This window comes from Numenius arquata, chromosome 5 (assembly GCF_964106895.1).
Source record: "Numenius arquata chromosome 5, bNumArq3.hap1.1, whole genome shotgun sequence".
Classification (NCBI taxonomy): Eukaryota; Metazoa; Chordata; class Aves; order Charadriiformes; family Scolopacidae; genus Numenius; species Numenius arquata.
The window spans coordinates 64,907,179-64,933,326 of record NC_133580.1 but is presented as its reverse complement, the minus strand read 5'-3'; the positions used below and the strand labels follow the sequence as shown (position 1 = coordinate 64,933,326).

General features: G+C 40.4%; 1 protein-coding gene across 1 annotated transcript; it reads right to left on the bottom strand.

Annotated features, from left to right (window-relative positions):
• Positions 1-403: 403 nt before the first annotated feature.
• On the bottom strand, positions 404-21,720 carry PI4K2B (phosphatidylinositol 4-kinase type 2 beta). Its single transcript, XM_074147047.1, has 10 exons — positions 21,333-21,720; positions 16,877-17,034; positions 11,757-11,957; positions 11,109-11,240; positions 9,822-9,975; positions 8,151-8,218; positions 7,543-7,642; positions 5,524-5,657; positions 4,545-4,604; positions 404-1,103 (listed from the first exon to the last, which is right to left on the bottom strand). Exons 1-10 carry the CDS (start codon positions 21,619-21,621, stop codon positions 930-932), a joined length of 1,470 nt encoding a protein of 489 aa, XP_074003148.1. The 5' UTR covers positions 21,622-21,720; the 3' UTR covers positions 404-929.
• Between the last annotated feature and the right edge of the window lie 4,428 nt (positions 21,721-26,148).

Here is a 26,148-nt window from a genome sequence, read left to right as displayed (position 1 = left end):
AGAAATTCAGAAGGCAGGCTGGCTTTGTGACGAACACATGGGTGCTTCCGTCACCAACGGAGGGGAACCACACCCCGGGACACAAACCCGGAACAGCACGGTGCAATTCCATCCTTGCGATGGCTCTGTAAAAGAAATCCTCCATACCTGGGCTTAAAAACACCACTTCTAAAAGCTACAGGTGAAATTTCAACCCCTGGAACTGTACACCCAGTTTATTTTGTCACAGTAAGAACCGTGTGTACTTGCTCGGGTTGGAGTTTGCTGCAATTTAACTATTTTTGGTCCCCCACGTGCAAAAAAAACCCAAACCCCTACTTGGAGCATTTTTTTTCCCTTCTCCTTTTCTTTCACTTGTCTGTCAAGGACAGATTGATTTTTTTTTTTTTTTTTTTTTTTTTTTTAGTGCATGACTTTTCAAGTAAGTAGCCTATGAAAAAAATCTATAAACAGCTTAAAATATCAGGAAGAAATTCCAAGGAAAAGAATTTTCACAATCAAAGAGAACATTCTCTGCACTTTCTTTTCTTTAAAGCCCATATAAAAAGAAATGGGTAGTGTAGAGCTTCTCACATTTATATTAAAGAAAAAGAATTCCTCTTGTATTCAAAAGTAGTTTCTCAGCGTATGCAAACTGTGTATCTTCCCTTATTCAGAATACATTAATTTAGCCTAGAAAAATACAATATGGACAAGTTCTTCTCATTCCCTGACATAAGAATTCACAATTTTGAGACAAAAAAAAAATATTGTAAACTTATTACATTCAAAATACATTTCTTAAGTCTTTAGGATTTAAGTTCTGAGGTGTCGGCAGTCAGAGCTCTTGGCGTACAGCAGAAGGACGTTATTGCGGAGCCTTTACACAGAAGTAGCTTTCGAAAGTTAAGAGAAGTTTACTTTTCCCACGTTTTGGTTTTTTTTTGTTGCTACCAGGAGGAAAAGAAAGGCTTCCTGCTATGGAAGGTCTGTGTGAAGGCATTACTCAGGTGAACGATCCGGCCCTGGCTTCCAGTGCTGCTTCGCTCCACGATCACCCGCGGCATCTGAACCAGCTGGAGGGGACTTTTTTCATCCTTCAACGCCTGAGTAAGGTTTAGTATCTGAAAGAGTAAAAGCAGGTAAGGTGAGGGCACACAACTACTGGGCTTCCCAGTTCCAGAAGGACAGGGAACTGCTGGAGAGGGTACAGCAGAGGGCTAAGAAGATGATGAGGGGCCTGGAGCATCTCTCTTACGAGGAGAGACTGAGGGACTTTGGTCTTTTTAGTCTGGAGAAGAGAAGACTGAGGGGGGATCTGATCAACACCTATAAATACTTAAAGGGTGGGTGTCAGGAGGATGGGGCCAGTCTTTTTTCAGTGGTGCCCAGTGACAGGACAAGAGGGAACGGGCACAAACTTGAACATGGGAAGTTCCATCTAAACATGGGGAGGAACTTCTTTCCTTGGAGGGTGGCAGAGCCCTGGGACAGGCTGCCCAGAGAGGTGGTGGAGTCTCCTTCTCTGGAGACATTCCAAACCTGCCTGGACACGTTCCTGTGCAACCTGCTCTGGGTGGACCTGCTCTGGCAGGGGAGTTGGACTAGATGATCTCCAGAGGTCCCTTCCAACCCCATATCATGATTCTGTGATTCTGTGAAATAAACCTGATAAATTTAGATGCCACTCTTAAATCAACTCTGTAGAGGACTGCACTGTTAAATAAATTATTTTTAAGAAATACCCTATTGCAAGTAGAAATATTTGGTAACATTATGACATCTTTTCTTGCATAGTCATGTAATCCTCTCCGAATTTTTGGAAAATATCAGAGACAAAAATTTAAGAGCATTTTAAATTTAGCACATCTCTTAAGAGCATTGCACCTTTAATGAAAAAAAGACAAGCCTACAAGAAAGCAATCAACATATATTTAACATTGGATCTAGCAGGAGTTCAGCTACAAGTTGTTTTCACAGCAGAAGACATGAAGCCGTATTATTAACACAGTGCTATGATCCAAGTCCAGCCCTCAACTACCAGGAGTCTGTTACCTTCCTTCCAAAACTTCAGCACTCATTAAGTCATCACTTATTTCCGTGTTCCTACATGCAAGATGTATTTCTCTTCAGCCTCTTTATCAGCTAGATTCTATTTACAGATATTTTGGCTATCCTGCAAATTCATCTTAACTGAATGAATCCATTATCAGGGCATCTAGATATCCAACTCTTTTGTAATACCCTTAGTTTTACTCCAAAAGCAAGTCTAAAATGAGTGAGAAAAGGCATCATTTGCCTTTTGATGTATTTCTAATCACATCCAAGAATAACTCATTATCTGCATTTCTTTGCTAAATCCATGCCTGAACACCTGACATCTCCCACAGTGAAACGCATTCTTCTACAGCTGGAGAGAGATCTAAAAAAAAACCCCACAAAACCAAAAAAAACCAAATCTCTGCTGAAATCCACCACAGGAAAAGGTTACAAAGAAAGGTTCCAGATGCAGCCTTTATGGTGGGAAATTAATTTAGACAATCTTAGCTAGGTATCTCTCTCAATTATATAGATCTAGTGTCTTCCTTAAGCTTTTTGTTACACAACGTAATCTCTGTAGCCCATCAGAAAAGCTACTTGGAATCATAGAATGGTTTGGGTTGGAAGGGACCTTAAAGATCCTCGAGTTCCAACCCCCCTGCCATGGGCAGGGACACCTCCCACCAGACCAGGTTGATCAAAGCCCCATCCAGCCTGGCCTTGAACACCTCCAGGGATGGGGCAGCCACAGCTTCCCTGGGCAACCTGTTCCAGTGTCTCACCACCCTCACAGGAAAGAATCTCTTTCTGGTATCTAATCTAAATCTCTCTTTTTTCAATATAAAACCATTACCCCTCATCCTATCATTCCACTCCCTGATCAAGAGTCCCTCCTCATCTCTCCTGTAGCCCCCATCAGGCACTGGAAGGCCGTTACAAGGTCTCCTGAGAGCCTTCTCTTCTCCAGGCTGAACACCCCCAACTCTCTCAGCTTGTCCTCACAGCAGAGGTGCTCCAGCCCTCTCAGCATCTTTGTGCCCCTCCTCTGGACCTGTTCCAACAGGTCCATGTCCTTCTCCTGTGCTGAAGACTCCAGAGCTGGACACAGTACTCCAGGTGGGGTCTCACAAGAACAGAGGGGCACAATCACCTCCCTCGACCTGCTGGCCACACTTCTCTTGATGCAGCCCAGGATTTGGTTGGCTTTCTGGGCTGCCAGCGCACATTGCCGGCTCATGTCGAGCTTCTTATCAACCAACACTCCCAAGTCCTTCTCCTCAGGGCTGCTCTCCAGCCATTCTCCGCCCAACCTGTATTTGTGCCTGGGATTGCCATGTCCCAGGTGCAGGAACCTGCACTTGGCTTGGTTGAACTTCATGAGGTTGGCACGGGCCCACCTCTCAAGCCTGTCCAGATCCCTCTGGGTGGCATCCCTTCCCTCCAGCGTGTCGACCGCGCCACACAGCTTGGCGTTTTAAACACAGTGAATACTTCAGAAGTGACCTTCCATTGACTGCACAAACTTCCCATAAAACAAGAATTCAATACATTGAATTATAGGAGTTATTTCTGAACAAAGTAAGGTTTGCTGTCTGTTAGCCACCACACATCACTAGTGTTAACTGGGGTTATGTTTGACTGAGCAGAGCTGCAGCCTTGGGCAAGGTACTTCTTGACAGAGGAAACTCTACAGAGAGAGGTGGGATTAAGCCTCTCTAGGAACTGTGTCTGGCTTTAAACTATCCACACTGAATTTATGAACACAGAAGTCACTTTCAATAAATTCAGGACAAATGGGACTATTAATTTATCTAGTCCAATTCCCTTACATTTTCCCAAATCACTGTTTTATGCCTACAACAAACTAAATACTTTACTCTTCGCTAAAGCTTGTTTTCCAGTATATCACACCAGTCTTCAATTTTAAAACAGGAAGATGGAGAAATCCTTCTCCTCTATTGTTTCAGTGTTAAAAAAAACACACAACCAAACCACACTTAATTATCATCAAATTTCTGATCTGAAAATGGCTGGATTGGTTCCAAGTATGGTTCTGACATTTGCTAGGACTAAGAAATGTTATTACCTAACATTGCTTTCTTGTGGGAGGTATTTCAACTATTAAGTTACACTCACGTTAATTTTAATAACGTAACAAAATTACCCACCAAATTTTCCATAAAAGTTTATGAGTCTTCTCCAGTGTTTCATTTTTAAAATACATCCTAGGAATATATAGGTATTATGTCCTCCCCTGGTCCCCACAAAAACAATAAAAACTAATTACATTATTTAAGAAAATTGTCTTCTATAAAAATAAAAAATAATAATCAGTCTACATTTTCTGCTGTCTCCTCTATATGCAAATAAGAGCAAACTCTAGAAACAAATTTAGTCTTCTCAGATGAAAATACCTTCACATGTGTTTCAATTCAGAGTCAGTTTTTGTAGCTTTAAAAAAACAACTGAAAAGTGATGACAAATTAAATACGTAAATAAAAACATAAAAAAATAATCAGTCTTACCTGCCCCCTCATAACAGACATTTGGTTCTCAAAAGTAGCCTTGTCAAATCCTTTGTCAGTCTTTATTAAAGAAAACAAACAGTTATTATAGGAAATGACCCATTTCTTTTTAGCTAATGTATTTAGCACGTAAATTAATCAATTTCATAATATGCATAGTCATATTTAGCAATATTTTAATAATTTTTTGAAGCTTCAAATAGTCATAGTATGACCAACAAAAAGGTCTATTTATCACTCCTTCAGATTTAATTAATACTTCAACTTCTAGTGGGTCTAACAGACAACCCAGAGCCACTTTGAATACAACCGAGTACAAAGACACAAACATTGCAGATGTGTTTCAAGATCTGTTTTTGACATTACAGCTGCATTTTCATGGAAAGTTTAAAATTTCCATTTCTTTCCATCCTGATTATTTGGGTTATTTCACTTGAACATCTGGCACAATTGGTTATGGAATGTTTCAGCGAGACTCCTTCACACGTCAATATTGTAGCCCAGTTCCCAGTATCTTTAAAATAAGTTTGACTTACACATTCAAGATTCCAGCATCAATTTCACACAATATATGTATGTAAGATTAACTATATGAGAGGTGTGTAGTTACTTTAAGTTACATTAAATACATGACTGCCTCAAGTTGCCACAGTTTATCTTAAGTGTATATACACCGCACAGGTATGTTAAATGGAGATTTGTGCTATAGAAGTTAACTAGCTTTAAGTCATTATTCGAAACAGATATATAGAAGACAATTTTGTTTTCAGATGAGCTGATTATTATCAATTAACCACATTAGTGACACAGTTTCCTCTTACTTATATAAACCCTTTCTACCATGGCAGTGTTAAAGCTAAAATAGCACAGTATTATGAATTTAACTTCTGTATGTCATAAAAAGAAAAACGTTCTAATCATTCCATTACAGGTATTAACCATTTCAGTAATACTCTATCCAAAGAAGCACTCGATTCACCTTAAATAGTTCATAAAGATCTTCACAAAGATCCTGTACGAAGTTCATATCAGAAATGCGAGGAAGAACTAAGTCTCTGGTCTCCTGAGAGAAAGGAACTTTTGCTTGAGACAGCCAAGCCCAGTGGAAGGGATCTAATGAGGAAAAACAGTGCGTTTATGGATTAACAACAGGCAAAAATTAAATATTCAGGTGCTTACCACTGACACAGGACTCTGCTGCCTACTGGAACTTCTCAGCAACACATCATTTTTCACGACGTTATTACCCCACATACCCCTTTGGCTACAGTTACAAAAGCAGCTTTATAGTGACTTAGACTTTTTTCCAAACAGCAAAAATATATTTGAAGTAATAAATATTTAGTTGAGGCACTACATAAAAAAGTATAGAAATTAAATGGCGTAAGCAACAATAAAAGCTTTCTCCTAGTTTAGTAATGCAGTTTCCTTTGGAGCAAAATAATGGCTGCAATCAAACATCTGAAAGATTTTTGACTCCTGCTGAAGAACTGACAAAAAAAGCAGCTACTGTTTTTTAATAAAATATTTAGTTTATTAAAATGCCTTCTTCTAAACACACTGTGAAAAACATTCTTTTCACGTAATTGCTATTAAACAGCTTTTTCAAGAGATATTGCACTGGGTAACAATTCATTCGCAGAGGCTCTGCTTATGAGCTCCGAGACCTAAGAGCCAATCTCACAAGTGAACACTGAGGCAAAGTCAGCACTGAGTAACTTGCTCTTTCGTATGCCTTTTGTCTTTAGGTCCTTGCTGCACTTTTCTTCAGTCTCACTCTCACTTCTAATTTACTTAAGCCTTTCATGTTGCCCTTCACGTCCTCTGCTAGCTTTGCTCCAGCTGAGCTTTGACTTTCCAGACTCCATTCTTGCACTATTGGACAAAGTCTCTTATTTTTCCAGGGGAGTCTCTACATCTGTTTTTTGGGTTTTTTTTAAATTTACTTAATTTTTAATGTCCCAGCTCAGTCAGGAGTTCCCCATTCATCTATGCTGGACCAACTCCCTGCCTTCTGGACAGGCTGTTCTCTGGCTTTGAGGAGGTTGTCCTTGACGATCGACCAGGTCTAGTCATCAAGAAAACATCCTCTTACCCCTCAAGAGTCTGCAATTTTAAACAACGTTATGCTACAAATTTCCCTTTACAGAACTGTCCAACGGCAAAAGAACTCTAAAGCACCATCCAAGTTTATTACTTTGGATGCTGAAGTAAAAGATGGTATAAAATAAGCAGTAATTGCCATGTCTCTAGAACAGCTGCGGGAGTGACTGTAGCCAAGAGATATGTAGGACAGTAATACTGAGTACCAAGATATACAGAGGGGTAATTAACTAGCCTTTTGACCTCAAAACTAGCCCACACTTGACTGCTATAATTACCTGATTGGCTAATAGTCAACAGAAATAATTGTAAACCCCATTGGGCACTTCCCTCTGAGCTATAAACAGAGATTTGTCAGAAGCAATCTAGCTTTAACAGTAATATCAGTCTGTTCAAAAATTTACTTCTACAAAGTAAGCTAAAGCTGAGAACAAGTGAAAAACAACATGTAACTTGTCTACTTCTTCACCCACAACAGTACCTTTTGTATTGAAAGAGAGAAATTTGGCCACTGGAGAGACAACTTGCATATCCTTGCACTCAAATAATTGTCTACCATGTTTTTCAAGAAAACACACTTGACAAACACTTCACCGAGTTTTTGCAGTTCCACCACCAGCCAGTTCACATACACTAGTGTGTTTATGAATATCTATGTTTAATATTGTTTAAAGGTATAACGGTAAGGAAAAAAATTAACAAGGACTAAATCACATGTGCCATTACAAAAATGGCATTTGTTACTAACTTTCTGAAGAAGAGCACGTTATTTAAAAATTCAATATATAACTACAATGATGACGACTTAGTTTCTTACTCCAATAACCCATATAAAAAAATACTTATTTAGAAGTTCTCTCCCAAAAGGAAGATGATTGACAAATGCAATACTTACATGCCCTCCACTCATCAGGATGCTTAAAAGGAAATGCTAAACCATTGTCAATTGCAGCAATTTTAATAGTAGATTCTTTAGTTATAGTCCATTGGCTATCCTACGGAAGGAATATTTCAAAAATAAGTGATACCTAAGTGCTTACAAAAATAGCGAAAAACATTAAAAATACTAAATAATATACGTTTTAGCTTCACTGCTTAAAGTCAACTTCAACAATATAAAGGAGTATCCAAACAAACTCCAGCACATATAATTCTTACTCTACCACCATTAAAAAGGAGCTCTTCCCCTAAATACAAGATGAGCAGAGCACATAAATAGCTGAAGAAACGTGCTGGAGCAACAGCGGGCAGGGGTTTTTTATTATTATTATAGCCCAAGCTAAAGAAAAAATAAAGAACAATAAAAATAACTTCCAGCGCTGTTCTATCCAGACTAGTCTAATCCAAATATCTTTTTAATCTTTTCACCTAAAATAATTTGCAGTTATCGTATTTCTTGAGACCATGCACCAGGATTAAAGCCACGAGCTTAATCCCCTGTGAGACCAAGTTCTAAAACTAAACAATTTAAAGAACATAAGTTGCAGAGTACAATTTTCTTACCTTATCTGACAGATCAAGTCCATCATCTTGTTTTTCGTACCTGACTAGCCAGTTATCGTTACCTCTGTCTTTAAACAGGAAAATGTATGTCATTTATAAAGACATCATCATCTAAAGTGATACACCATGACTGATGTTGTAAATAGAGAATTTACCAAAGGAGTCAGGCAAAACTGTTCAAAAAGTTTATTTTCCCCCATTACAATACTTGGGGTTTAGCTTTACTGAAATGTTTGAGGCAACTGATTTACTGGAAAGACCAAAAATTTAACAAGTGTTCTTAGGCATGTATTACTGCTTTAGTTTCCCCAACTGGCTGAAATATCAGCAAAAATCAGCAAACTGTCAAGAAAGCAAAGAGAAACTGTTTTCATCCATCTTATGCAGAAAGATTGGCTGTAGTAGATTTTCCTGGGAAAAAGACTGTCAGCAGCAGCAACCACTATGACTTATTTTTTAAGCTTGTTTTAATGCTGCCAGGGAAAGGCCCCCCAAAATTAGTTTGATGTTTGACTACATGGAGAAAACATACCGTTCAAAGATAGAGGGGGAGCAACCGAGGGGTCTTTCAGAAGCTAAAAATGTCTGAACCATTCAGAGAAAAGTGAGACATTGAAGGCTTTGACAAGGTCTTTCAGACAGAGGATGATTACATGGATTTGTAGGTCCTTTCTGTCATCTTAAGGCGCTCCCTCAAGTTCAGTTAAAACATCCATCACAAATTTTTCATGGTGTATCATGATTACATATATTAGATGAAGGTAAAACCATCCACGTAATGAGGTTTTGCATTTTAAGTATTTTTCTTACAATTTTAAGTGACAGGACACAGTAATTGTCAGGAAACACTCGGATTTACTTGATAAAGCTGACAGACCACAGCAGCATCTAGAAAATATTACATTCTTATGAAACTTTCTTCTTTTAGTTTGCTTCTAAAAAGCCACGTTGGAGTGACTCGTTTTCAACTGGATTCCCTTCTAATAAATTAATTCAAGAGAAGGAAAATGAACTAGAGCTGGTATTTCTGAAGAAGTGGAAAGCTGCCCGCCTCTGACAGAGCAGCAAAGGAAGTATTTTAAATATAAAACTGCCTTTGGATTCTTGAGGAAATAAATCACCTACATCACCTACAGTCAAGAGAGCAATCTCAGCTTCTCAGTGAAGGAAACAAGAATGCAGGAGAACAGAGAGATACATCCCAGCTGTACTTCAGTGCCTGGTCACAATGAATATGAGCTGTTTTGCAATGATGCCAAACTGTGCTGTTTTGGGCTCCAGCTCAGCATAAAAGGGATGGTTGTCATGACTTATTCCTACGGTTCCTGAAACCCCACCATCCCTTATCCTAATCAGCAGAAACAGACAGTTAATAGCCTGCTGACAGAATTAAAGCATAATGAAAGTATTTGTTCTTGAATTCTTACGTTGCTTAAAAGTAACACGTCAAAAACACGCCAAAAAGCGTTGTTTGGATTTTGTCATATTGCAATATTTAATGTTTGAATCCAAAGTAAATTTTCTCAAGTTTAAAATGCAGCATTCTGACCTTCAATTGTGAGAAAACCATCTGAAATCCATTAAAAGCCTTCCTCAACAGCTTTCAGCCAGCACTGCTTACCACTTCTGCTTCACAAAACTACATAGACACCAAGAGACACTAACAAATACCTGTATTTCTGATGACATAATCCAAGATAACCAATCTTTCAAACTGTGACTGAAACTCTTTCCTTGTGTTCTCAGGTAAAGGATCAGTTTCGAACTTCCTGAGCCAGTAGTCAGCTTCCTTATATCCTTCAACAAACAGCTGGAAGGAGCCAACCTGGAACAGTAAGAAACTGCTTATGGAAAATGCACTTGGGTGAGCCACAATATTTGAGACAAAGAGGAAGAAGAGCTATCTATTGTCTTTTTTCATTGGAAACACTTGGTTCAATAGCTCATAAGAAACTCACCAAAAATTACATGAGAAAAATCTTCCTCTCTGAAAAACTTCTAAGTTTCATTGATGGGAACAGCAGCATTAACCATTTTTTCAAGACAAACACTTTTTGCATGAAAACAGCCGAAATACATTTCCCAAAAAACTCCAAGAAAAAAAAAAAGTCTACAGATGGCACAGGCCCCACGTGTGTGGGCAACAGGAAAGGTGCTCAAGGTTAAAATTGAAAAGAAAACTGATATTCGAGAGGTAAAACACAAGTAGATGCACACGTGCAGAGACGCGGATAAACAGACAGCACGTGGAATAACCACCCTGATAAAAGCTTGCGCAACGTATGTCACATGGATCCAAACTGCTGGGAACTGACAAGTGGATTACGCAAGCTGTACGTAACCTGTGTTTTAAAATTTTAGGAGTAGAACACTGTGGTGATATTTTGGGAATACACTAAGGCTCATTAGGCAAGAAAGATGTGAGGTTTTAGTCAGCAGAGTACTGCACACAAGACGAAAGGAAGGTAGGATGAACACAACAATAGGACACCTACAAGAATAAAACAAAGAAAAGAAGAAAAAAAAAGATTTAGGAAAAACAAAAGAATAAATAAATTGCAGGGGAGAAAAAAATTAGACAATATAAAAACATGATACTGAAATGAAATGTACTAAGCAGTCAAGAAAAAGAAAAAAACCCAGTGGGAGATGTACAACATTTTAATATGTTACTCCTCCAGCAGAAAGCTAGACCGCAGACTGATACAAGAACTGGCAAGATTATTAAAGTAGTTCAAATGAAGGAATGACATAACAGAGTGGATAGATTTTTGCATAGAAAGAGTCATATTTATCAAACCAGTCATGCAGAAATAGTTTTCAACAAACAATAAGGTTTTTCTGCTACTACTGAAGTTACCTACACATATTCTTTTATTCTTTTTTTTTTTTTTTAATTCAAAGTTTTGTATAAGAATCAGGAAAACAAACAAACAAAAAAATCATTTTCCATCTTACCTTAGGAGGTAGTCCAATTCGATTAAATTTTTTAGCAACTTTTGGCACTTTCTCTAAAGCATATTTCTTTCCTCTTGACTTCGCACGATCTATTGCACTGTAATTAAAGGTCTCGCTGACAAGCCAGACAACCTGAAAATATGAAAGTTAAAACCACAGCTCAGAATTCCCTATTATTTCAATTATGAATTTACAATAACTTTTACGCTTGGTTGTCAAAAAGGCAAAAAAAGTAAGCATCAGGCATTTCCAACAGACAAATTTTATATGAAAAATTGAATATTTGCTATTTTACATCTCTCAAAAATGTGGTAAAAGACTTATAAAAGGGAATCTTCATGTGCTGCTTTATGCAGTTCTGATGCATCTCCCCAAAACATGAGGTACAGAAGTGCCAGAAAATGCTAGAAACTGAAGTGGTTACAAAGGAGAGATTCAATTCAGATCACAAACTTCTCCTTTCAAACAAAAATCACAGTCACTATATCTACACCAAGCCACTGCACCTTTGGACTTGAAATAGTTTATAAACAACTTAGAGATAATGCACGATGTACAAGCACATCTCCACACCTACAGTCCAGAGACTGACAAATCAGTCACTATGTATTCTTTGCATTCAATAATACATGTATTTTTAATTTTTACCTTAGTTTTAGGTACAACTCCTAGCCCCAGCTTGTCATCCACAAGATAGGCACCAGCTTCAGAGAGGTATCCCTGATTTGGAACGAGGCAGCCTCTGCCAAAGCAGCAAGGACAACAAACTTTGTGAAAATATTTGGTCCATTTGGGATTTAGATGTCCATAAGGCTCTTCAGATTTTGGTTTGAACACTCCAATAATTTTCTAGGATAAATAATATAAAATCAAAGTACAAATGCTTTGAGTTGCAAAAGATTAACCAATACTTCCAAATTTTTCAAAATAATTTTAGATACTATACATTGCATTTTACAGTTGTTCCTTTTAAATGATGAAATAATAAAACTAACAAAATGGTATTCCAAATAAATCTATCATCAAATGCTTGCCTAGAAAGAGTACAAATTCAAAATAAGCTCTTCTTAAGAGAAAATCAAAACCAGCTAACATTCACTAGTTTTTCAAAATCAGAGGACCACATTTTAGAATATATATATCTTTATGTATTCTAAGATTTTAAAAAAGGAAGTTTGAAAAGTAGTTTTAAAAATAATTTGCAGCCCACCAATTAACTCATTGACAAGATATTTCAGACAGAGATGTAATGGTTCCAGGAAAGTGACAAACATACAGAGTGCTAATAATCAAACGTTACCTTTTCTCTTTCATATCTGTTTATTGCTTTCAGTTAGAATGGATCAAAACGTTCTGCACTTTGCAATTCTAAAGAGTGGTGTCGTTTACCACTGCTGTAGATGCCTCAACTCAAACCTGAAAACAGTTCACGCTATCAGCCGCCTTGGAGACATGTAATAAAGCTTAAAATTACTGGTACTGCGTAAGATTTTGCATGCTATGCTTCAAGAAATCTGCTAACAAACCAAAGAAAGCTGAAAAAACAATGAGAATAAGCCCAAAAAAAGTGAATAATAAAAAACTGTATGAAGAGGGATTGTTTAGCCTAAGAGAAAATGGGGCACAATGAACTATGTAATAGGTTGCTATAGAGAAAAAAGGAACAAACACATTTACTGTTAACAAGCCAAGAAATGATAGGCTTAAATCCCAGCAGATAAATTGCAAAGAAAAAAAAGCCTTTTGAACCTTAAGAGTAGCTCAAGACTAGACCAGACTTCCAGGTTGTGGAGTCTCCAAAACAGGATGTCACTAACAACAAGTTAGTTAGACATTCGTCAGGAATCACGTTAAGACAATCCTGCTCCACAACACGGGCATCGATAGGTGACTTCTCAAGGAGCCTCCTACACGCGATTCTCTTTGTTAACCTCAAACCACGAGATTATCACCACACTAAAACATATAACCTTCCAATTGTCTGTGATAAACTTTAGCCTGGTGCATAAAGTTCACGTAATGACTCTTCTGAAGCTCAAGTGAAACGCTGTAGAAATGCTGTATCTTCATTCCTTCTCACAGGACCATACTTAAGAACAACTGGTTAAGAAGTATTTTCACATATTAGTACTTTCTTGAATCCTTATTAAAAAAAGTTAATATCTCAGTAAGCTAAACACTGTCGTTGTACCAATAGTGTAAATCAGCTATGAGTGTTAAGTCATAAAAGTATTTGCTGGCAGTCAAAAAACAGCATTTTGCTTCAGCACCTGCTGATACTACTCGATGAGGAAGAGGACCTGACCCCTTGTTCCAGCTTCTAGAGAATTTTCACCCACTTTGTCCGAGAAAATCTAACAAGTCCAAGGATTGTCCAAGACACACTACAGGGAACTTATTTCATTCAGTTTGTAAACAGATTCCACAAGACACCAGGCATTAGCAACCATCACCTGTATTGTCCACTTATTTCAATTTATTCCCATCAACTACCAGGAGAAATTATTAAATATCACTATTTGCATTCATCCTATAAAATTTTCTTGTCAACAGGTGCAGGAAACAAATTGACAAAAATTCTCTTGTTTTCAGCGTGCTGTTATCTGTGAGTCTATGATTACATTTCAAATCATCAGTTCTGTGCAACCGCACGGACACAATTCAATTTAGACCCGCGCAAAAGGTTACACTTCGAATAAATATTCTATGCAACTTGAAAGGCCAGGATGGTCTCTGAATATTTTTTTAAGTCATAACACTTTGGAAACTGAATTTACTTGGTATACTGGTTTAGCCAAAATTCTGTTAGGTTTAGAATTGTTAGGAAGTTATTTAATTTTTTCCCTGTTGAAACACAGATATCTACCTGCTCAGAACAAAGCCAGCAGCTTTTCATTTCCCAGAAACAGAGTGATGTATTTGGCAGCATATGCTAAATCATTAATTATCTCTTTTCTGAATCACTCTCAATCTGAAAAGGAGGCTGATGGGAGACCTTCTCGCTCTCTACAACTCCCTGAAAGGAGGGTGTAGCCAGGGGGGGTCGGTCTCTTCTCCCAAGTCACAGGCGATAGGACAAGAGGAAATGGCCTCAAGTTGCGCCAGGGGAGGTTCAGATTGGATATTAGGAAAAAATTTTTCACTGAAAGAGTTATTAAGCATTGGAATGGACTGCCCAGGGAAATGGTTGAGGCACCATCCCTGGAGGTATTCAAAAGACAGGCAGACATAGTGCTTCGTGACACGGTTTAGTGATGTGGTTTTTTTTTTTTTTTTTAATCAGAGTTAGGTTGATGGTTGGACTAAAGGATCTGAAAAGTCTCTTCCAACCTAGACAATTCTATGATCTTATGACTCTTTGGATAATACTTCCTACAAACTGCATGCTTTAAAAAACCAGCTTTGCTCATTCCATGACTTACCTGGACCCTACTGTGCTATACTATCAAAAATAGATATGGTTTTCAGCATTTCACTGAAGTTAGACCCTTGCTAAATTCTGCAGAGCCTCTGCTGTTGAGGACCAGTGTAGAAACAGAAAGCTCAGTATGTAGACAACCTCCCAAGGGCCAGTCTTAATTTTGCAAGTCAAAATTAATTTCTAGACTGACTCCATTGGCATTACCAAACAGCCAATAGCTAAACTCTTAAAAACATGTTGCAAACAGTCTGTAACAGACCCAATGTCTTTTACTTTATTGGTTACACAATGAACAATAAAAGCAGAAATATTCAACGCTTCAGCTTAAGTACTGAACTACTCCACACCAGCAAACAACTAATACGAAAAGTTAATAAAACTAAAGTTGCCTGATTAAATTTATCTTTCTGATAGACCCAAACCAGTGAACAAGGTGACCTAATGAAAACAGGTTATTTTACCTGTAACTTGGTATTAGTGTGGGCAAACACTTCAGAAGCGGACAGGTAAGAAGGCTTAGCACGTCTTTAATAAGCTCTTTCCCAGCATAAGGAAGAGGAGGTTACTCAAGAAGAATAGGAGAAAGCAAGTCACAAAACTGGTCTGAAGCAGAATGATGCAATACTCTGTCAAACAGGATATGAAACCCATTCTGCAAACGGGAGTCGCACTATTGACAACATGAGGTTTTATCAGACCTTTAATATGGATAACAAATTCAGACAAGGTCTAAATTTAGTGCAAAGAATAAGAGCAAAACTGAAAGTCAGCTAAGAACTCGGTATCATTATTCTCACAGTCCCATGTTGGCAAATAGTTTCATATTTTGCAATAAATTTCTTCTGGCCCACATAAAAAAAAAAATAAATTGGTGGTGTTTAGTATTTAGGAGAAATGAAGCCTTATTCAAATCCATGACCTACATGAAGGAGGAGGGCAAGTCACAACTAGGAACTTAACTAGGAACAAAAAACAACTCTTCACTGCAAAATAGAAGTAAAACCAACAAGAAAATCACCACATAAGAAATAAGGTGCTCCATCCAAAATACTACAGTTACAAAAACGATAAGTGAGTACTCTCTCGCATTAGCCCCAGGGCACAATGAGTCTCTCAGGTATTTGCTAGTCACCAAAAAAACTGCAAAATCAGTCTAGAGAGGCTTCAAACAGATTTGCGCATCTGCACATCAATAAAGGGTAAAAACTATCACCAGAAAAGTGGCATTAAACCAAACACCTATGAAAATTAAATGGCAAAAGAGGAATATATTCTGTAATGACCAATAATATCAATTAAAGCCAAAAAAAAAAAAAAACCAAACCACACACATATATACTTCCTAAATGAATGGGAAACGACCTTTTTGGGGATGCAAGGAAGAAAAACAATCTTGAATGTGTTCTGAAAACCTAGGCACTTAAAGCGTTACAACTACCACGCCTAACATGACTGGGATCCTCAGGATTAATGAACACCCACATTTACCCAAGACCAGAAGACCGCTGATTACGCTTAAAATAAAACCAGACATGACAAGTTAACAAATGTGTGGGGCCTGGAAGCCTTCTTTTTTGGAAGAGGTCGGTAAGCAGAAAAAGTATTTCCAATTTAAAGAAAACAATGTAAAAGTATGTTTGAAACATCATTTTCTCCTAGTAACACTAACCAAATGCTACTTTTCAAGTAAGATATTCAGGTTAACTGTTACTTCTCTGTTGCAAAGTAACCTTGGGAGGCCTCTTGGATGATCACTATTGAAGGTACCATTTACCACTAAGGGAGGGGAAACCAAATCCTTGCAAGATTCAGCAGCCAAGTACAAGTAAAAAGGTAGGCGTGTTCATATCACTCTTCTTGCCCATCTACCAATCGTACAGGAGGAAGGAGACATGACCTAAATAAAAGACTTATCTGAAAAGATGTAAAAATACAGGAGGCTTGGCAACAGAAACCTAAACAGCATACAAGCCAGAAGCTCAGTTGTTGTCAAAAATCAATTAAAACATACAGAGAACAAAATGTCAGATTCTGCACAAAGGAATCCCCGAATTGTTTTCCGATGTTAAAGAGGGCCTTTTATTTTCTCCTTATTTCTTTGGTGCAGATCATTGAAAACATGGTAAAACTGCAACAGAGGTATAATAGTTATTTTGGCTTTTCTAATTATGTCTTGCAGCATAAGCTATCTAAATATTACTTGCATTGATTTTTCCAACGTAGATTTTGGCATACCATAAATTATTAAGAAACTTATTTAAATGAATTTCCATTCAAATAGAATTTTAAACTTTCCCTTTTAAACTCATTGCTGATATTGTCTCTGACTTGCCAGTAGCATGCTCACCCCTTTTGGATCCTTGGCAAAGTAACTCCCACTGGATCCTTGAGAAATTCTTTCCGGGAAAACTCCACACTCTATAGCTTGTTCTGCTCTCAGAATAATTTCTGCAAATTCTGGATCATCTAAAAATATATTCATATCAGCAGTATGTCCTGTATGCCCTGAAAAATAAGAAAACAAGCAAGCCTAAGTGTAATTTGTACTAGGAATTAACAACAACATAAATAAACACATTAAAAAGCTACCAGCCTTCCCTGCTAACGCCCATTCAATAACAGACTGAAAAATCCGGTCCATTAAATCACTGCAAGTTCTCCCGCTGACTTACCCAGGTCTAATCAACCTTTTGTTTAAAGTAAATCAGCTGAATCTGCAACAATTAATTTGAGACTAGCACTGCAGAGTGTTTATACTTTTCAAGGATATTTTTATACACATAAGGGAGCCTATAAGAAAAAAAATCCCTTCAAAATCATACCTGTAAAAGAAGCGCTAAAGATTTTACATACCATTTTTATTAAGATTTTTGTGTCCTGCAGTAGAAAAAGCTACCTGAGAGTAAACTGTCCATTACCCACTGTGAGAATGATATCATACCGTTCCTTTAACAGCTTGGCTAACATGTTCGTTATCTGCTAAGACACGGTGATGTTATTCACAGAAAAATCCCTGACACGTAGCACTGACGAGTGTCACCGATATCCCAGGGAAGTACTGCATACCTTCACCATTCCAACATTAAAACACCATCAACTGCTTGGAGAATTTCTTTACCTGCCAACCAAAAGATCAGCTCTACGCAGGCATTTATGCAAACTCTATGACTCCATGCAAACATTTAGAAAGATAATTAGAAGTTGCCAGGATTTAGTAATTCTATGGCTCTTTAAACTTTTTCAAACTATTCCTTTGCAAGTTCTGAAACTGTAGATTTTTGTATCTTTTAAGGCTAGGATTATTCCACATTCTTACTGAGCACATTTTAATGAGTCTGTGCATTAGGGCTCATTTCTCCATTAAGAAACAGCTACATTATTCTAAATTAAACATTTACAGATAAAGTCACCTTGTTCCCATTTCAGAAGAAATATAAGACAAAATAAATACATACATTCCTCTGGAATGACAACTGACACAGAATCCATTCAGAAAAAATACTCCTAAACAGTTTGTGGATAGCCAAATAAAAAATAAATAAAAAACCATTCTTGATTTTTTGGAACACTTTTTTGCAGCACAGTACATTCTCTGAAGTTTTCTAGAACGTTACCACTTGCTTGCATGAACCACCTTCACAAATAATAGCATGGCTTCCAAACGAAAACAACTAAAAAGCATAAAACATAGGGAAACCTTAGACTAAGTTGGAAACAGAAAGAGAAACCTTAAAACTAATAACAGTTCATTCTTAAGGATCAACATCTACAACCCATGGATCAGGATCTGTTAAGAATACTCGGCCAATACTTCTGCTCTAAACTATAGTTTCTTTTTAAGATACATTTTATTGTCAGATACAATCAATAAATTGCATTTCATAGACTCAGCCACCAAGAGAAAGGGAAAGAGTTCTAAGATTTCCCTGCCAAAGTACTTAAGTGAGGTAGGGAAATAAACCTCAAAAACTACAATACACTTATTTTTATGGAAAATATCACTTTAAATCAGTGGGTTTTACTCCATATTCAAGCCTCAACTATCTCTAAGTGAGAAACATCACATCATGCAGCTGAGCTGCGACTGCTACATATTTTTGTCAGTGAAAGTAATATTAGGGTTGTGCACTGAACTGCTACCAAATGAAACGCAACATCCATATTAAGTTGGACTCCCCACATTAGTCTTCCAGATGAAGACCTCCAGCTGAACTTTTTATCACAGGGACTGAAGTCGTCTATGCAGAAGACAACTTTCTCAGAGGTCAGTTTTTAATTTCTGTGCATTCATGCCAGAATCTAAAACCATAATAAGTCTCACTGTCTTGAGGAAGTTCTTCAACCAGGTCTTTTCTAACATAAAAGATAACTGCGGGAAAAATATATTCCATTAAAAATCTAGTTAAAAACAAACAAACAAAACCTATTATGCCATATGCTCAAGGAAGAAGAGGAAAAAAAAAAATTGTTGAAACTTATGATTTGTTCAATATTGCTACCCTCTGCTACCACAGTGATGTGGCCATACAAAAACATATAGGTTGAAAACAAGGAAACAGGCGATTTTAAGAAGCTTCTATTCGGTTTATCAACATTCTCCAAATGAAAATAAGCCATTTTAATTGAAGCTAGCAGTTGCTGAACGTGGCAAGGTTTTCTGAGTTGGTTTCTTCTTCAAAAATTATTTGAATCAAGTTTTCCACCGTGAAAGCACGTTTTGGTCACAACTTAATTCCAGTACAGTCTCTAAACTTACATGTGTAACTAACCAAGGGGTTTTTTTCTTGCAACCGCTCTTGAAAACTACTCTTCTCATTAAACTCTCACTGAGAGGACCAGGGCTCACACTCACACACAGAGTCTAACTAACAAGCTTAATAACTTTTCTCAAAATAATTTGGACAAGGCCTAAGGCTGTGAAGTTGCTATGCTTTAATGAGGACGAGCCAAAGAAGACACGAACGTGTGTAGACACTTTAACCTGTTCTTCCGTCAAGTTAACATGACATAAGCTAAACTAATACACTTTGCAATAGCAACATGTATGAACTCCTTCAAAACTAAACTAGCTTTATACTATTTTAACATTAACATAATTAAAGGTAGTCCCTTCAACCAATTCCATCTTTTTCTAGAGTTTCATATTCCCACTGTAATTCCATTATGAAAACACTCTGCATGTTGCAACAACATGCCTGAATAACATCTGGTGCGTGTTTGTTCCACGTGACAGGTGAAACAATCCTGTTCCTTCAGGTGTTAGGCATACAGAAAAGGTAAGGACGAGGAAACAAAGAGCAAGAGATGAGATGCCGCGGTCAATCGCAGTTCTGAGATTTTCTTTCACGCTCTTGGGGTAGATCCCAAGAAGTACTCTGCATTCACCGTCTTCATTGCCCCAGCACTGCAAGACCAACAGCTCTAGTCACCACTCCGAAGCATAAATACTAAGCTTTGCTAAAAGCACTGTCTCATTAACACATCTTACATCTTGTGGGAACAAGGCAGGAAAACTCTAACATTTTAACAGCATGTTCACATTACAGGTCTGGTCGACTCTTGGGACCACCAATTAAAAGATGAAATTTTTTTTTTTTTTTCTTATGAGTAACCACAGTACACTAGCAAAAGCTCTCTATGGCTACTAAAAAAAGTTACTAGCATAACTCATTTTGCTCAAATTGATGGGGGTTTTGTTTGGATTTTTTTTAATACACTCTTGTTGCAAAAGGAACAATTTTTACCAGTCTCTGGCAAGAAATCCTATGGTGTAATTACAACAGCAAACGCTATTCTAAGCAATAGAAGTCCACAGATTTCTGTCAGCAATGTACAGATGTATATCCATTTACAAAGTCGTACAGAATCGGAAAGCTTGGAAGTCTAAAGAAAAAAAGCAAGCAGTAAGTATTGTCTAGTTTATCATCTTGCTCATATGTTTAGAATTAGATAACGGCTTAGGCTTCTCTTCAAACTCATAACTAAGTTCTCGCACTTCTGAATTTTCACATCACAGTTCTTTCTCTCTTCAAGACTGGATTTCGAAATATGGAAAGCAGATAAATTTTTATGAAAACCAAAAATATGATAGAAGAGCCCACGTCTAAAACTCTCCATACTCGTGATGGTACAAAGCAGCAAACCGATGACTGGAGCAAAGAACAGAAACAGAGTAAAATTTATTATTTTTTTTTTACAGGATGAAAAGCTGAGGGTCACAAGTAATCGCTGGAATAAGCGAGACAAATAGGAAACTTGACAGAGTTTGCCAAGTGTTCAGGAAGCAGCAGCCAGTCCCACCACAGAACACAAGTCTGTAAAACATGCAAAGCCCGAAGTTTAAAAAAAAAAAAAAAGTGACAGAAACAAACAAAGTCCAACAAAACAGAAGACAGAGAACAAGGAGAAGTAACAGAAGAGACACTCATGAAGATGTAAATGAGTTCGTGCCGCCCTGCACATAAGGGCAAAGCATTTGAATTTCAAGCCATTCACGCCACTTTCCCTTCCAAGACTATTAGTCAGCGAGCCCACATGCCGGCCACCTCTGCCCCTCGCCGCCACTATGCCTTCCCGCAAAAGCTCGTAATAAGCTCTCCGTGAGACGGGGACACCCCAGGGAGCCCCCGTCCCCTCAGCCACGGCACGTCGACCGTACTTCAGTCCCCATAGCTATTTTTCTAGCCTCGCTGGCATGGCAGGACAAGACAGGACAGGGGATACCTCTCCCCCCCGGAGACACCCAGGAAACACCCCCCACCCCCGGCTCTCCCCCGGAGGGAGGCGGCGGCCTCGGGCCGTACCTGCGGCGGCGCGGGGCTCCTTCTCCCAGGCGGCGCCCGCTCGGCGGCCGCGGCCTGCGCCCGACGCCCGCAGGAGAGGCTCGTCCTCTCCATCCCCCTCGGGCCCCGAGTCCTCCTCACCCGAGTCCTCCTCCTCCTCCTGGAGCCCCAGCTCCCCACACAGCCTCACGGCCCCGCCGGGGGCGGCTTTCACCCCTGGCGGGCCCCGCCATGGCGGCCCTCCCTGAGGCGCCGGTTCCGCCAGGAGCAGCAGCCGCTCATCGGGCCCCTCAGCAGCCGGCTCCGCCATGGATGGGGAAGCCGGGCGCGGTGGGAGGGGGCAGGCTCAGGCCCCTCCGCCGCAGCCCATGGCGACCGCGGCCAGCGGCAGCTCCAGCTCAGCGGCCCCGGCTCCCGGCAGGGCCCTGCGCATGCGCGCGGCGCCGGCGCCCCGCCCCCGCCACCTGCCTTAAAGGGGCCGCAGCCCCGAGCGACGCCGTCCCCGTACGCAGCGACACCGGGGACACGCCGACGGGCAGGCAGTGAGCCACATCGGGGTTGCGGTTGCGGGGTTGAGGAGGGCTCCAGAGCTTTATCCGGGCCAGCTCCCAGCCACGGGGCGAGTACGACCATTGTATAAGAGAGTCGTATGGGAGGGACGGCTGGACGGATAGACGGATGGATAGATGGACGGATGGACGGACAGACGGACTCCTGCCGGTACCGGGGCAGCCTCAGGTGCCGCAGCCCGCTGGTGAGAGCCTGCGGAGAGTTTAAGGCAGCCTAAGAGCAGCCCGATCTGCTCCGGGAAACCACAGCTACCGGCCCCCTCCACACCCCACTGCGAGTCACCTAACAAAAGCCATCCCCGAAAACCGTCACCTCACAAAAACTTCCCTGAAACTTGCTTTATTTCTCTGCCCGAAACCGGGTTGTCCCCGGGCCACCACTTTCCACAAGCCAGCTGCTCTCCCTCCCCGCGCTTTAAAAGACACCGTGGCGGTCATGTCCAAAAGGAAGCCAAAACCCAACGTGAATATATCGTCGTTATTTCCACATCCATCTTTGCGTTATTAACGGGAAGAAAGGGAATGCAGCTCTAACCCCGACACCCTTCTGCGTCAGACCTTGGCTGGATGCCTTCACCCACACCGCCCCGCAGACGAGGGGCTCTCATCGAGGCAGTACTTAAAGATTTTGGTGAAATACGGGAGAAAAATAGACGTACGGAGTGCTCACACAGAACTGGGATTCTGCCTCATACTGGGAGAAAATCAGCTCTCAGCTAAAACAGTAATTGCGCATATTTATTATTCATTATTCTCATAATTATTCATAGAATCATAGAATCATTCAGGTTGGAAAAGACCCTTGGGATCATCCAGTCCAACCATCTACCCTACTCTATGAAGTTCTTCCCTACACCATATCCCCCAACACCACATCTAAACGACTCTTAAACTCATCCAAGGATGGTGACTCCACCACCTCCCCGGGCAGCCTGTTCCAGTGTCTGATCACTCTCACTGTGAAGAATTTCTTCCTAATGTCCAGTCTAAACCTACCCTGTTGCAGCTTGAAGCCATTCCCTCTTGTTCTATCGCTATTTGCTTGTGAGAAGAGACCAGCACCAACCTCTCCACAATGTCCTTTCAAGTAGTTGTAGAGAGTGATGAAGTCTCCCCTCAGCCTCCTCTTCCTCAAACCAAACAGTCCCAGCTCCCTCAATCGTTCTTCGTACAATTTATTCTCCAGGCCCTTCACCAGCTTCGTTGCCCTCCTCTGCACTCGCTCCAGCACCTCGATATCTCTCTTGGATTGAGGTGCCCAAAACTGGACACAATACTCGAGGTGTGGCCTCACCAGTGCTGAGTACAGGGGGACAATCACCTCCCTACTTCTGCTGGTAATATATTCATATATAATATATATTATATATATAATATATATAATATATATAATATATATTCTGCTGGTATATATTCATGATATAAGGGCTCACTCTGTACGTTACCTAGATGACACAGAAAGAAAACCACTACGCTTAGTTACCGACAAAATAAAACCTTACTGAAATGCTTGACTCATGTTTGTTTTGTCTCGGGTTACCTGCCCACCACTGGACTTTGGAACTAAGTTGAGTGTCATTTATTTATGTAACTATTAATGTCACTAACATTTGAGAACAGCCGTTCACACTCGCGTTTCTGTGTTTCCATTCTTTTCTGTTAAAAGGTAATCTAGTCAACTGCGAGTCCAGATGAATGGCCATTTTATGGCTAGTAAACAAGCATATGAAGGCTACAGCAACTGCATGTCATTTTTCCGTAGAGAAAATAATACTGATGTTAATTCCTGTGTGAAGCAAACAAAAAGATCAGACCCAACTGGGAGATTTTAAATCCAAATTTTGCCCAGCAGACCTTTAAGGAAGACTGCATCTCCCCTTAGTTACTTTAGTTACGAGTGAGTTGTGGCTGTTTCAAACAACGTTCTGTCAAACTGTTCATCCACGGGTTTCTAAAAAGATCCTAAGTTCTTTCTTTTGAATAAACTAAACAAGCAAAAAAACCCATGAGTTATTTATTCTGGTTTAGGGACTCATCTACACATGCTAGTGTATGTCTAAACACAGTTAAATGTTAGTTTTTATCTAACTTTTTAAAGTCCTCAACACAGGAAGAACATGGATCTGTTGGAATGGGTCCAGAGAAGGGCCACAAAAATGATCAGAGGGATGGAGCACCTCTGCTATAAAGACAGGCTGAGAGAGTTGGGGTTGTTCAGCCTGGAGAAGAGAAGGCTCCGGGAAGACCTTAGAGCCCCTTCCAGTCCCTAAAGGGGGCTACAGGAGAGATGGGGAGGGACTCTTGATCAGGGAGGGGAGCCATAGGACAAGGGGTAACAGTATTAAACTGAAAGAGGGGAGATTTAGATGAGATATTAGGAAGAAATTCTTTCCTGTGAGGGTGGTGAGACACTGGAACAGGTTGCCCAGAGAAGCTGTGGCTGCCCCATCCCTGCAGGGGTTCAAGGCCAGGCTGGATGGGGCTTTGAGCAACCTGGTCTGGTGGGAGGTGTCCCTGCTCATGGCAGGGGGGTTGGAACCCGATGATGTTTAAGGTCCCTTCCAACCCAAACCATTCTGTGGTTCTATGATCTTCTACTGCAATGAGAATGTTTTAACTTGCTCACAGGTCCTGATCTAACAAAGTCTTTACGTTGCCTCAATCTTCGGCAGCGCAGAGCTCAAACACTACGACAGCTCATAATTAAACAAAATACACATCACCGTCATAGTTATTAACAAACTATTAATTTTAAATCTGGGTAGCTAATACTCTCAATTAGCCACTTGGATTAAAATTGCTAACAATTAAATCATGCAAATCAGTTGGGTCATTTTCATCACGCTAACACTTTTGTCTCTGTCCTTCAAATCCACGGAGCACGCTTTGTCATCTGTTTACAGCATATATCTGAGCACTATGTGGAAACATTGCAGTGGGAAAAAACCCGGGAAAAAATAAAGAGAGTAAGATGCACAACCGTGGACTTTTAGCTTTAGGTGAGCGCCCTCTTGTGATAGTTTAAAATAAAGAACAAGATGAAGAGCTGCTCGGTATTTCTACAGCAACACCACACACATCTCACCAACCCAGGTGCCTCTTGACTACGGGGACTAAGGAGCGTGACAATTCAACTTGCAAAGCTCTTTTCTGTTCAAAAGGGCTAAGAAACTATGTTAATTATAGCCTGAGCCTAACAGTTCAAACAGGTGCGTAAGATTACTCTGTCAGAACACCTGAAAGATCCTAATCAGGCTAATTAAACTCACAGAAGCAAGACGGTCACTATGTACTTTTCACACGTCAATTAACCGCCTGAGCTTAAAACTGTGAAACAGAAGAATCGGATAAGACTTCATAGACAAGTTCAGTTGACCAGGTACAGGCTGGTTGAAACCAAACATTGGAACAAACGCGCTGTGTACTTAATGCACTTCTTCTATCTTTGCACACTCGCTACTGGCTGTTTCAGGGAGGTGAAGGGCCACCTGCCAGCCCCCCATGGCTGCCAAGGACAGTGGAGGCAACCAGGAGCTCCGGTGCCCCCAGGAGCCCCTGTGCTCCAGGTAAGCTTCCATCTGCTGAGGTTTCACTGGCAGCTCCTGGTAAAGGTGCCATGCCTGTGTCAGATTTCCTGCTGGCATAACTGGGCTGCTGGGTCCAGTTCTGGGGCCCCCCAGTTCAAGAAGGACAGGGAACTACTGGAGAGAGTCCGGTGGAGGGCTACAGAGATGGTCAAGGGAATGAAGCACCTCTCTGATGATGAAAGGCTGAGAGACCTGGGTCTGTTTGGCCTGGAGAAGACTGAGAGGGGATCTTATCGATGCTTATAAATACTTAAAGGGTGGGTATCAAGAAGATGGGGCCAGACTCTTTTCAGTGGAGCCCAGTGACAGGACAAGAGGGAACAGGCACAAACTGGAACATGGGAAATTCCACCTCAACATGAAGAAAAACTTCTTTGAGGGTGATGGAGCCCTGGAAGAGGCTGCCCAGAGAGGTGGTGGAGTCTCCATCTCTGGAGACATTCAAACCCCGCCTGGACACGTTCCTGTGCAACCTGCTCTGGGTGGACCTGCTGTGGCAGGGGGGTTGGACGAGACGATCTCCAGAGGTCCCTTCCAACCCCCACCATTCTCTGATTCTCTGGGAGGGGAAAAAAACCCACCCACGAGCACGTTCTTCACAGCCACAAAGTCCAGTTCCTGGTGGGCTCCCCCCCTCACGGAGCGGCGCCGCCGGCCGCGGCTGCCTGGCGAGGGCCGACC

Bases quoted from the DNA above. Each gene is read 5' to 3' on its own strand.
- PI4K2B (XM_074147047.1), bottom strand. From the start codon at position 21,621: ATGGCGGAGCCGGCTGCTGAGGGGCCCGATGAGCGGCTGCTGCTCCTG. The intron at 9,976-11,108 runs GTAAGATGGAAA...TTACTGTTCCAG, and splicing joins GAATTGGACTACCTCCTAAG to GTTGGCTCCTTCCAGCTGTT. The intron at 5,658-7,542 runs GTAAGTATTGCA...TTTCCTCATTAG, and splicing joins TCCTGATGAGTGGAGGGCAT to ATCCCTTCCACTGGGCTTGG.